At 48.7% G+C, this 12,883-nt stretch overlaps 1 protein-coding gene across 4 annotated transcripts; it reads right to left on the bottom strand.

Annotated features, from left to right (window-relative positions):
• Positions 1-589: 589 nt before the first annotated feature.
• ZBTB48 (zinc finger and BTB domain containing 48) lies at positions 590-12,440 on the bottom strand. 4 transcript variants are annotated; one of them, XM_083452133.1, is made up of 11 exons: positions 12,309-12,440; positions 10,086-10,781; positions 6,658-6,942; positions 5,951-6,058; positions 5,149-5,241; positions 4,010-4,096; positions 3,220-3,374; positions 2,990-3,126; positions 2,300-2,464; positions 1,686-1,774; positions 590-942 (listed from the first exon to the last, which is right to left on the bottom strand). In XM_083452133.1, the coding sequence occupies exons 2-11, from the start codon at positions 10,773-10,775 to the stop codon at positions 649-651; spliced, it is 2,103 nt and encodes a 700-aa protein (XP_083308259.1). In that variant the 5' UTR covers positions 10,776-10,781; positions 12,309-12,440; the 3' UTR covers positions 590-648. The 4 variants fall into 4 exon arrangements, with proteins under 4 accessions (XP_083308259.1, XP_083308261.1, XP_083308260.1 ...); XM_083452135.1 differs by having other exon boundaries at positions 5,951-6,062; positions 6,662-6,942; XM_083452134.1 differs by having other exon boundaries at positions 10,086-10,778; positions 12,309-12,438.
• Between the last annotated feature and the right edge of the window lie 443 nt (positions 12,441-12,883).

Raw genomic sequence — 12,883 nt, 5'->3', positions numbered from 1 at the left:
TCATGGATATACACACTTATATGCATTTTTGAACAAACCTCGGGTTACATACGCTTCAGGTCACATATGCTTCAGGTTACAGACTCTGCTCACCCAGAAATATTACCTCAGGTTAAGAACTTTGCTTCAGGATGAGAACAGAAATCGTGCTCCGGCGGCACAGCGGCAGCAGGAGGCCCCATTAGCTAAAGTGGTGCTTCAGTTTAAGAACAGTTTCAGGTTAAGTACAGACCTCGGGAACAAATTAAGTACTTAACCTGAGGTACCACTGTAGTGTGAACTGAATCAAGTTTCTCCTCCATCCCTTGATGGCAGTAAGGTCAGAGAAACCTAATCCACACACGAAGAACTCCAGGGGCCCATGGCTGATGAGGAAACAACACCCCCCGCCATTTCCCTGGCCCAGGCAATTGGATCAACAATGGTTTGAGCTGTGGGGGTGACCGATTCTTTTCACTCCAGTGAAGGAAGGGAGTAGAGGTTCTGTCAGCTGAGCAAGGGAAGGTCCTAGCGCAGGAATTTTAGCGGCACCTGGGCCATTATTACACACTGCATTATGTTCAGAGTACGGATGTAATTGAAGTTCGGGTTTTCTGTTTTAATTACTCTCCTTTATTGGGGACGGGGCTTTACAATAGGGGCACAACGCTACGTCTCGCAGTCATCTGGGATGGTAATGATCAGCGACTGTTCGATCACATCCGGGGGACCAAAGTTCTCGTTCGAAGAGAGTCTCTGTACAGGGAGCTCCTCGCTCAGGGAGCCGTGGGCGAGCGACTCCGCCACGACTTCCTCGGCAGAGCCCCCCTCCAGAGTGTGAGGGGGCTGCAGGGCCACCACCACGGCCTTCTCATCCTCGATGATCAGGTTGCGCAGCTTCCTCTGACGGGGGTTGTAGTTCTCCACCCGGTCGTGGATCTCCATGTGGCGCCTCAAGTGGGCCTTCGAGAGAGAGCAAGAGGAGAGACGGTTGGCATGTCGGAACCCAGCGCCCACAAACGGAAGCGGGGAAGAGCAGCTAAGGCCCCTTTCCGACGGTAACAGATGCACTGCTGGGCAAGGAGGCAAGGCAGGGGCTGAGCTGGGTTGCCTCAGGCAGGTCCTCCTCAGCCATGCATCTGCAACAGAGGGAGACCTTACAGGTTTGGGGTGAGGATGACAAAATGTGTGAAGGTCTCTGGACAACTGAGAGTGCTTTATGGAGGTCCAGTGGCTCTCAAGGGGGTCACTTTTAAAAGTGTTTAGTGACCCTAAGGCAGAGGAGAATTCTCTTTTCTTCTTCCTGCCGAGGGCCACACTCCATGAAGGATAATCTCTTGGAGGCCGCATATAAGTGTTGGGCAGGGATCCAAGAGAAAAGTGAACAGAGCCACCCTCTTCTCTCTTACACCTCCTGCCCTAGTTTCCACCCCAAGTTTCTCCTCTGCTAGGCACCTGCAGAAGCCAAGGGCCACATGAAAATAGACAGAGGGCCACAGGTTGGCCACCCTTTTCCTCAGATGAAGGGGGGGAATCAATGCAGATACTGTAGGGAGAGGGAAGAAGGAAAAAAGAATTGCAAGAATGAGGAAGAAAAGGCATTGAGAGGGGATTTGAAGAGCCTGGGAGTCAGCTATGCACACACAAACACAAAATTCCTATTTCTTAAATGTGCCGTAAGCCAGACCACGAGTGCCGCATCGTACCTGGCGTGTGAACTTGTAGCCACATTCCGTGCACTCGAACTTCCTCACCCCTTTGTGCCGACGGACGTGGACACGCAGTTGCTCCACAGCTGGAAAAGCAAAACCAGGGGCCCATTAAGTGGCTGCCTAAGGACAGCATCCAGTCCAGCGCTGCCCACTCCTCCAGATGTTTCTGACAACTTCTCCCAGGGGCTGTGCTGGCCATGTCCAAAACTTCTGGAGGGCAGAAGCCTGGGCAACTTGGACAGTAGCTCTACCAAGATTTCTGCCCAGCCGTTCCACCCTAGGTGGCCTCTTTAACTTGGCTTAAGTCTGGGGTCTCCCTGAATACAAAAGCTCAGTCCTCTGCCACTAAGCCAGATGCAGACAATCTGGTGCCCCAACCCTAATCCCTGACCAGACCAGACCCTGGGGCTGGTGGGAGTTGTAGTTCAACAGCACCTGGAGGGCACCAGATTGGCAAAGGCCAAGCTGCAGGATCCGTGCTCCTCAACTGCGTAGTTCCATCTTACACAAAAGCCTTTGCACTGCGGGTTTGGAGACAGCAAGGCTTCGCCCCTCTTAACAAGCATTTCACTCATTCACTCAGTTGTTTTGGCACTCCCTCCCCTTACCTTTGAAAGTCTTCCCACAGATCTGGCAGAAGTGGGGCCTCCCTTCCTGGTGCCGGCTGGCAATGTGCCTCAGCAGGGGGCCTCTCTCAGTGAACTTTTGGTCACAAAACTCACAGCTGAAGGGACGCTCGCCTGTGTGGGTCCGGTTGTGCTTGTCCAGGCTTGCTGATGTGTGCACACAGAAGAGAAAACCAGTCAAACAGGAGAAGAGGCCTTCTTTATATTTCTATACACACACACCAGACTGTATTACAAAAGTGATGGGAATGGAAACATGGCTTTAAAAGCACCCACTATTCCTTCCTGACTAATGACTAGAGCTGCAAGATGTATCGGTAATTTGTCCGAAACCCGTATGAAGTTCACACCGCAATACCAGTTTCAGACTTTTTGAGCTGGCGATACATCACAGCTCCCTGGCTCCAGCCAACACAGCGCACCTCACTCCAGTCTGCCTGCAGCTTGTTCCTCCCCATTTCAACATCGTGGTGCATTGCCAGATCCCGTTGTTTGGCTGGTGATACATCATGGCGCTGAAAACCTGGTATTGCCCAGGCCTCCTGCTGACTGAGAGGTTCTCTAGGTTCCCAGAGAGCCCAGGTGGGACAGGCCTGCAAGTCCTAAACCGATGCCCTGCGGTAACTCTGCCCTTCAGTGGGAACGGCCCCAAGGGCCAGGCTGTACCCATACCTTGCGTGCGGAAGGTTTTGCCACAGAGGTGGCACTGGAAGGGCTTCTCCCCGGTGTGGGTGCGCAGGTGCATGTTGAGGTTAGCCTTCTGGGTGAAGGCGTGCTGGCAGAACTCGCAGACATAGGGGCGCTCGTTCCTGCAGAGACACGAGGAGGAAGGGCAAAGCTAGAGCATACTGGGGCATGGAAGCTCCCCGTGGAAAGGGACAAAGCAGGCCACTTCTGCACACCTATGCTTAGCTTTGATGTGCATCTGCAACCCGTTGCGACTCGAAGCCCTGTGGCCGCACTCCTCGCAGACAAACAGCTTCTCCCCGCGGTGCTTGAAGGCCTCGTGGAGGTGTAGCTCCGTCCGCGACAGGAAGCACTTGGAGCACGCAGAGCACTGAAGGAGGAAGAGGAGGAAGGATGGACTGGGGTCAGGGATGTGCCCCTTACGGGCCAAGCAGCCTTGCGGAGGAGGCCTCAGGCTCAACCACTTCCTTGCAGACTGCCCCTTTCCCCCCATTAACATCCCTGGAGCTCGGCCTTCCCTTCATTCTCGCATGTTAAGGAAAGGTGCCATCTCCCAAGCAAACCACACTCCCTGTCTTCACTGGGCTTACTGCAACAAACAGGTTTCAGAAAAAGTAAGGTTTTGTTTTTTTGAAAAAAGGTAAGTCGTAATCACCAGTAACAAAGTATTGTATGCAGCTGTGTGATTTACTGGGTCAATAATACAAACGTAGGTAGCAAAAGGGAAAGGAAGTGTGGGTTGTGATGACAGAAACAAAGCAATTGCAAGTTTTTGTTTTAACAAAGAAGATGAAAAAGTAACCTTGGAGTCTACTAAACCCAGACACTTACATACTCCCTGTGAGGCCTGATTCTCCTGAGCTGCTATGTTTCCATATAAAATAAAAATTAGACTCAATGGCAAAGAAGCCATCTCAAGCACTTTGTCCCCTGGACATGTGCAGCTTAGGTGAGATTTTCCCAAGAAGGGCAATTTGCCAAGTCTCGGCCAAGATCGATACTCACCGCGTGTGGCTTGGGGGCCCCATGTAGCTTGATGAGGTGGCTCTGCAGGTCCTTCTTCTGCATGAACTGCTGGATGCAGGAAGAGCACTGGAACACAAGGGGACACAAGGGCCGCAGGTCAGTGGCGGATGAGGGTTGCTATTCTTTTGTTTGTTTTCATTTGGAAAGAAAAGCCATTTCTCACACTGAACCACACTTTACAAAACCAACCTTCCCTCCGTACAGTTATCTGAACAACATCCCACATATTACAAAGGATGTTAAAAACAAAAATGGAGATTCCGAAAACAAAGGATAATCCCTCGTATTTATAGGGTGAGGTGCAGAGCTGGAATAATTCTGAAGGTCTACTTTCTTCTCTTTTCCACTTTCATCAAGGCTGGAGGCTTCCCAAGTTCATTATTTAGCATCCTTAAGGTTTGGTGGGAATCTGATAAAGAGACATTGCAGGGACGCAACTCTACAATTCTGGATACTTACACATTGTACTGCAAGCACCTGTCTGTCAATATTACTGTATAAAACGAAGTCTTGCTGTACGCTCATAAAGGAGACTTTTTTCCATTTGACCTCTACTTAAACCAACTTTTCCGTTAACCTTTCACCTTACTCGGTTAAACTATTCTTCTTTAGGAACCCCCTCAAAACGCTTCCAAATCTTTCTAATAAGCATCCCTGTAACTTTTAAGTATTCTGTTAACCCTTTTACAGGCTGCTCCTTCATTAGGGCTGTTCCCGGAAGTCCTACAGTAGCCATTGGTAACAAAGGATACAGCACCATCCATAGAGCAGACCTGAGCCTAGAAGGGCGACGGGAACCTCAGCTCCAAGCCTCTGTGCTTAGCTGAGCACCTGGCCAGGGTAGCTCAGGTACAGCTTCCGTTCCTGATGCCAGCCTTCCCCTCCCTCCAAAAGCTGGGGCCCTCCATATGTTTTGGACCACAACTCATAGAAGCATAGAATCATAGAGTTGGAAGAGACCACAAGGGCCATTGAGTCCAACTCCCATCAGCCCCAGCTGGCAGGGCTGCCTTGTAGCTTTGAAGGGAAGGTTGAGGATATGTGAATCGCTCCCCTTCCCCCAAGTAAAATGTCCTGTCGCAAGGCAGCCAGCAAACTCAAGGGCAAGGCAGGCTGACCTTATAGGGCATCTCTCCCGTATGGGACACCATGTGCACACGGAGCTCCATCCGCCTCTTGAACATCTCTTGACAGACAGAGCAGGTGAAAACCTGGACAGAAAAGGGAAAAGGACATTCAGGGAGCTGGGGGGGGGGAGAGAACCCTGCATAGAACTGCCAGCTCCAAGGAGAGCAAGCAAACCTACATGTTCGAGAAACGCAGCCAGAGACTCTGCTGCTTCAGGAAGCAGGCAGAGAAATTTAAGAACAGCCCTGCTGGATCAGGCCGCTCACCCATCTAGTCCAGCATCCTGTTTTCACAGGGAGCAACTAGATGCCCAAGGGGGAAAACCACAAGCAGGATTCAAACCCAAGGGCAGCAGCACTCGCCTCCTGTGGCTTCCTGACTCTGTGTCTATTGATTAGCGGACAGCCACATGAGGCTGCACTGTAGAAGGAGAAGAAGGCTGCATTGCTCCTCTTCTAGCCATCACCCAACCCCAAACAGCCTCTTTTTGTCCTGACTCAATGCAGGCACAAATCCTTAAGTCATCCCTCTCCAGACAGGGCCTGGGGCTGCCATCTCTGTGGCTGGTGCGTTTGCAGCTCAATGCTGATAGGCTGTGTCAGTGTCAGCTCCCTGGTGGGCAAGACAGGATTTGAACCCGGGTCTTCTACATCTCAACTCAGCCCTCTCTCTTGGGCACCATAACACCATAACAGCCTCCACCCGCCCAGTACATCAGGGCTGTTCCTTCAACAGCACTGCAAGAGTGTCTGTGTGTGTTTTCCAGCTGTAACCCCCTCCTTCCCATAATACCTGCTCTGAACGGTTCATGCAGTTCCTGGCTTCGTGCTCCAGCAGGTTCTCCTTCCGGAAGTAGCATTTCCCACACTTTGAACATTCAAAGGGCTTCTCACCAGTGTGCTTCCTGCAGGTTACAAGCATATATTTTCAATTGCTGGTTCTAAATGTGTTTTGATGTATTTTAGCTATCGTTTTTAACTAGTTAGTTTTTAGTACTTTGTATTTTGTAACAATGCTTTTAAATGTTGGAAGCTGCTTTCAGAAATGCAGAATATAAATACATTAAAATAAAATAACATAAAACAGCAGCAACAGCAGCAGTTGACTGTCAGGAGTTTGTGACTCCCAATTGTTTAACAATACCAACAGATGTCTTCCTTCCCCACCCCACAGCTAAATCTGGCTGCTGAAACAAAGAAAGTCTGGAGTAACCAGAAGTAGACTTCTGTCTGCGAAGAATGAGTTCAGTCCAGTTCTGGTCCTGAAAACAAATCCCTCCACGCAGAATGTGCTCAAAGGCACCTGTCCTGGACTCCTAAGTTTTGCACCTGGGCTCTCTGGCTTCTAATAAGAAACCAAGTTTGGAGTCTGCCCATTCCCGCTCCAAATGCTGGGCACGGAGCCAACCGTGCCTCAATTCACAAGCTGGTTCTTGGGGCAAAACAGGCAGCCCGTATCTTTGTGAGCATGACACCCTCCCCAGCGCAAGGCATGCGAACTTGCCTGTTGTGCACCTTGAGATAGTACTTGCTGAGAAAGGACTTGTGACAAGTGGGGCATTCAACTGGTCCCGTCGCACCCCTGCGGCTTCCCAGCACCCCGGCTTCCAGCAGGCCACTGTTCCCAGCAGTCTTGGAGCTACTGGGCTTCCTGGACAGGTGAGTTCTCCTTTTGGTCCTCACACTCTTCTTCCCGGGAATGTAATCCTCATCCCTTTCCTTGCTCCCTCCTCCTTCATCTTCAGCGGTCAGGTCATTTGAGCCAGGAGCCTCCTGCGTTTCCCGCTGCAAGAAAAACAGGGCAGTAACTTCTACACACCCACCCAAACACAACTTCATGTACTACGATAAACAGAATCCATCACAAAGGCTAGCCACTTGACCAGTTAAAAAAAAAAAAAACTTAGCCATATATGATGGTCAAGTATGTAAAACGTTCATTTAGTACAACTGTAAGAAAGGAACTAACTATATGCTAATTTCAATCCTGCCAATTAGTTAAGCATTCCAGGTAAAAGTTCTATTGTCATCAAGTGTTATTTGTAGCCTAATCACATGGTGCAAATAAGAGGCGCAGGTGAAACAAGTTCAAGAGATTCAATCATTCTCCTTTACTTTATCCCAAGACCTGAGGAATTGCCCAAACCATTGTAAATGTTGTTTAAAATGAAATTTTAAACTCACACAGCAGCTCTAAGACAAAGCTACTTTGATGCTTTCTGGGTGTTTTGGACCACAACACCAGGACAGATGGGAGTTGTAGCCCAAAAAATCTGGAGGGCATGAGGCTGGGGGAGGCTGCTATACAAACATAGCTAGACTATTTCACCAATTACACAGGTCAAACCTGGTTTAGCAATGGAGTGTAGACTTGAGAAGGAGCTGCTGAAGTTGATCATGGCACCTTACACATTTTCAGGTGTACACTTCAAATATGCAGAGGGGTCCCCAAGACCCCTGTGAGCACACAGTCCTCATATCACCAGCTCTATCAGTTCCATTAAATAGACTGGCTGCCACCCACACAAATCCATTTTCACCATCCCTGGAATTATCTGGACTGTTACTATCAGACTGTGGACTGTTAACTGACAATATTTGATGAGTGACCTCTGAGTTTCCCAATATTTAGACTAAGCTCCACCTTTTTCAAGTACACAACACACAACCAAACTACCATGGGATGGATGAACTGGCCTTGTCTCTCCCCTGGCCTCCCCCAAAAATCAAGGCAGCCCCCCACCCATTTCCTGGCAAGATGCTTATTCTGTTCAGTTTCTCAGAACAACAGCTGCCTGAACCTAGAATCCCAACAGGCAGCTCTCAATCTTGCAGAGGCAGCTTGACTGAGTAGGCCAAACCAATCCTTCCACCATTCTACACGGAACTACAGTTAGGTTTCTTCTCTAATATCCCACTACACATTGTGACTTTCAGCTGCAGTAAAACATTTTTAGCATTTTGTTAGAGAGACCTGGCCTTTGGGACAAACAAGAACGCAAACCGGACTTAGAAGATTCAGAAGCTCTTTGTTTACAAAGACTCACAGCTCAAACCTGCAATGTGTATGTGAGTGAGAGGGAGCTTGCTACTGCAGTATGACCCCCATCTGCAGGTTTTGGAGCACTAACAGCAGCCAAGCCTTGAAATCAGAGCTGTTAGTTATTTCTGAGTTGCTTTTATTAGTTCGTGCTGTACTGGGACAAAGTGCACAGTTTTGTTGATGCCTGTTGACATTTGTGATATTTCTGCATTGCCTGGATTTGCTGTACATGGATGTGTGCTGCTTTGGAAACAACAGGCCTGCGTAGATCAGCTGTTAAAACATGTGAGTCTGCACCATGCCTCACTGGATTTATTTGGTGCTTTAACAAAAAGAAAGGTAAATGAAATGAGGATTCTGCAATTCAAATTCTGCATCATAAAAACTGCAACATGCACAAATCACTGATTCTAACAAAGCTCGAAGTACAAGCTGGGATGAATTTGTGACTCATCCATCTAGCGTGTTTTTGTCATTGTTTAGTATACAAGGAAATAATAGTTTTCCTACAGCCACTACGCCTATTTGTACATACAGAAAAAAATACTATGAAAGATCCCACCCATCCAGAAACACTGTGTATAGCCCTATTCAAAATCCCCATGAATCAGGTCAAGGATGTTTAATGTACACAACTTTCAGGCTCTTGTAAATCTCAAAAACTTGCATTTTTGAATAGTTAAGTCTCTAGTCCTCGTGATTTCTCAGATATGCTGGAGAGCTGCACAAAGACCAGACTAACTGAACACTTGTGGTTACTAACTACAAACGTTCTGAGCCATTCCTGGTTGCTGGAAGATAGTCTACCATAGTAAAGCGTCTTGAATTTTTCAACTTTCAAATTCCAAAAATGAGGGGTGCTAAAAAGTTGTAACATCAAGATGTTTTGGTTAAATTAATACAATTTAGTTTTGCTTGTTAAGTAAAATGTGTGTAAAGTTGCAAGGAAATCATTAAAAATGACTGCCAAGTACTTGCAGTTACATTATATATTAATATTTTTTTTATTTTATTTAGCATTACCTGACATTTTCAGAAGGTAGAATTAAACTTCTTTAGTTTTCCAAAAGCAGTTTATGTGCTTCTTCATCAGGCATGCACTTACCAAGCTAAATGTTGTCCAATCACAAAAACATCAGATTTGAATTCTTCACACCCAAAAACATATTTTTAAGACCCCTCACTGAAGAAATTTGCAATTATTGAAGAAACACTCGCTAAACTGACATGCCCTACCACCATAGGCATTTCTGATCTGACTAACCACATACTGTACGTACATTTGGGTTCACTGCAGCATAAACCAGATTCCTTAGCAGCTTTCTGGAGGTGCAGAAGCTTGCCAGTTTGAACTACGGGAAACATCTATGGAACCTTATTAGCAGTTCCATGCCTTAAAAACTGGCAATGATGGACAAACTGACTGGAACACAGTTTACCAATCCTCCTGTAACATGTACAAGTGCAAGGCAGACTTGACTACCTTCCTGAACATACTCTTGCCTTGAGGCCCTCTGGAAACTGAATATGCATGCCAGGGCGCATCCCAGGATCCTCTGCAAAGTTGTTCTGCACATCAGGAAAGGCTTCCCCAAGGACCCCAAGTTGCTTCCCCACAGCTGAGAGTCCCTAAATGCCAGAACATGCAGTAACCCCAGAGATCTTGAATTCCCCCACCCCACCCCAGAGACACCCAGCCCCTTGGTGCAGGTCCCAACCCGTCCTCCCCCTGCTCCCACATTAAGACAAGCAGCAAAGGCGTTCTGCTGCTTTGTCCCCACCAACATTGCTCGCTGCTTTAAGGCGCCTTTATTCTCAAACAGGGACGGGGCTTGTCGCGGACAAAGGCAACCCCTTTCTGTTAGCACATGACTCCACACGCCACCTCATGATTGGCGCCCGCATCCTCGGCGGCTCCTCTTTTCAGTGGCCTTTTTAGGAGCTCCTTACATTCCGGGGCGCTCTTTACTTCACCTGCATTGCTCAGCGCTATTGTTTTGGGGGACCTTTTCAGCCTTCCCCGAAGGAGACAGGGGCTCTCTCTTTGGCCCTGGGCCACTTTGCTGCCCCGGATGCAGGGGCTCGGGCTGGCTTCTCGAGCAGTGTCACCTGGGGGCACAGTGCCACCAAGGGCCGGCTCTCCCCGCATCTCGGCTAGCGCTTCGGAGCGACCCCCAAGGTCCTTTGCGAGCGGAAAGGGGCCATTCTGGTTGCCACCGTCCAAGCGCCCAGGCTTGAACTCCTGGCAAAGCCTGACTGCCTCTGGGATGCAGAGCTCCTTGGCCGCCTCGAGAAGTTTCTCCCAGTTCTCCGCAGTGATGGCCAGGTGGCCTGTGTAGAAGAAGTCGAGGAGGGGCGTGAAGATCCCCACAAAGGTCTCTGGCAGGATGATTCTGCTGGAAGCTCCGTCGTACATGCTCCGGAAGAAGGAGCTGCAGCACGCCAAGACACTCCAGTGCGCCTTGAACACCAAGCTGCCCACTGCCAGGGTGGCATCGCAGTACTGCCCACTCTCCCGCTGCTTGTTGAGTTCCTGCAGGACACGCACACTGTGCTGGACAAAGGAGCCCTCCATGGTCTGCTGTGGGAGAGAAACAAAGTGCGGGAGTAGAAGGGTCAGGCATTCTTTAGCTAGGATTCCTGCACTGCGGAGTGCTGGACTCGATCAGGGTTTCCCAAACTTGGGTCTCTGGCTGGTTTTTTTTGGACTACAACTCCCATCAACCCTACCTAGTAGGACCAGTGCTCAGGGGTGATGGGAATTGTAGTCCAAAACAGCTGGAGACTCAAGTTTGGGAAACCCTGGACTAGATGAACCCTTTGGGTAATTGTAACATTCTGTGATTGTAAGTGGATGGAAACACTGAAATCCAAGCTAAGTACAATGAGAGGTAGGCTGTTCATCTTGGCAATCAGGCAGGGGTAGAGAACAAAACACTTATGTATTCCTTATTATAACTGTATTTATGTAATTGCTTTTTTCCATGTTCCACAGATACTGCTTTATGACATTTGTGTTGTATGTTGTAAAAAGCCCTGTGGTCTACTGAAGAAGGGCTGGGGAGTATATTAATTTAATAAAGAGCAATAATATTTATTAATAAATAACAAATAATAATGCAGAGGGGTGTTGCTTTAATTGTGTATGGAGCTTCAAGTCCTGGTCTGGGAAAAGGGTGGGAAATAAATATAATAATGATAAAAATAATAATTAGAGGGTGTGGGCTCTGGGCACAAACTGAATTATTTAGTCAAATGCATTAAAATCTGTAAAATTTGGTTTCTTCATACCCCAGACCCAAACAACAGCATAAAAATAGATGAAATGAGCAGCACTGTGACTGACTGACTGTCTGTCTTTCCTCCCATAACTTTTCAGCTAAAAATGAAAACAAAGCAAATTATTTGTCCACAGCAAAACCGCAATGTTCATTTGCAGCGTCCCCCAGGGAAGATTGGTGAGCAGAGCCCAACCAGTGTTAATATTATACCAATTATTAACACTCCCCTCTGTTGAAACATTGGGGGCAGAACGCAAATAGCAAAGCCAAATCACTCCCCAAATGAAAAGGTCCCTGCAAGCCTGATCATAAGAAGAAAAACAAAAAAAGCAACATCTCTGAGCAGGAGTAAGGCGCCCCCCCTCCTTCTGTGTAAAAACGCTTGGAGATGAACTAGTGCAGGGGGCGGGGGGCTGTCAGACTACAACTCCCATCATCCTTATCCACTGGCCGTGTTGGTGCTGATGGGAGTTGGAGTCCAACAACAACTGCAGAGCACCCCCCAAGAAAATATCATGGGGGGGGGGGAATGGGCTGCATTGGAGGGTTAATGACTGAAATGAAAGGAAGGCGTGGGGGGGGCGGTATTGCCATTCAGGCTAAAGGAAGGCTGCAGATGGCGAACTGCCACTTCAGTTTAATTAATAAGCAAGCGACCAACAAGGAAGGGGGATTTCACTGCCTCTTCCCCCACACCCAATAGCTGGTGGTCTCCCTCTTATTATGGGATAGCGGAAACTTGGGGAAACAAACCACAGGCTGGGGAGGCACTACTTCCCCCCACCCCGCCAACAACGCGCACTTTTAAACGCCCCTCACCCGCTTACCTCGGCTCTGCGCTCCTCCCTTCCCTCTTATAGCGCGCCCAGCCCAGGCACAGGAGGGGCATAGAGGAACCAAAGCGCCGCCATCTTGGACCGAGCAGGGACGTCGTGACGTCACGCGGCGGCTGCGGGATGGGACGGGCGGGAGTTATGCTAATAAAGAAGGCGGGGCGACCGGTGACGCCCCGCCCCTCTCCTTCAGGTCCAAAGCGGCGCTGCCCAAGCGGCTCATCCGGCGTAGCACCCGATTCGAATTAAGGGGGGGGGGTTTCATCGAATCACGGAGCTGTAGAGGTGGGAGGGATCTCAAGGCGCGGTCCCTCACCCAGCTTGAAACCATACCGGACCCTGTTTAGTTTAGCAGTTTTATTGCTACACCTGCCTGCTCTTTTTTTTTTTTTTGGAAATCGAGACGGTTATCAGCTAGTTAGATCAGTACTATTTAAATAATCATCATAATTTACGATGTAAAGCAGATGCAGCAATAGCGGTAAGCAAACCACACTCAGATCCCACTGAGACGCAGCGCCTTTGTTTGCAATATGAAAGTATCATTGTTTCCAGAGTGATGGGTGCAT

Source organism: Podarcis tiliguerta (assembly GCF_965153285.1).
Source record: "Podarcis tiliguerta genome assembly, chromosome: 8".
Lineage (NCBI taxonomy): Eukaryota > Metazoa > Chordata > Lepidosauria > Squamata > Lacertidae > Podarcis > Podarcis tiliguerta.
The sequence above is the reverse complement of the archived record's forward strand: the minus strand, read 5'-3'. Positions and strand labels throughout refer to the sequence as shown.

What these genes read in the sequence shown, in the direction of transcription:
- ZBTB48 (XM_083452133.1), bottom strand. Translation starts at nt 10,775, where the DNA reads ATGGAGGGCTCCTTTGTCCAGCACAGTGTGCGTGTCCTGCAGGAACTC. An exon ending in CGGGAGAGATGCCCTATAAG is followed by an intron (nt 4,097 to 5,148) that starts GTCAGCCTGCCT and finishes CTTGTGTTCCAG; the next exon opens with TGCTCTTCCTGCATCCAGCA. An exon ending in CACATCAAAGCTAAGCATAG is followed by an intron (nt 3,127 to 3,219) that starts GTGTGCAGAAGT and finishes GTGTCTCTGCAG; the next exon opens with GAACGAGCGCCCCTATGTCT.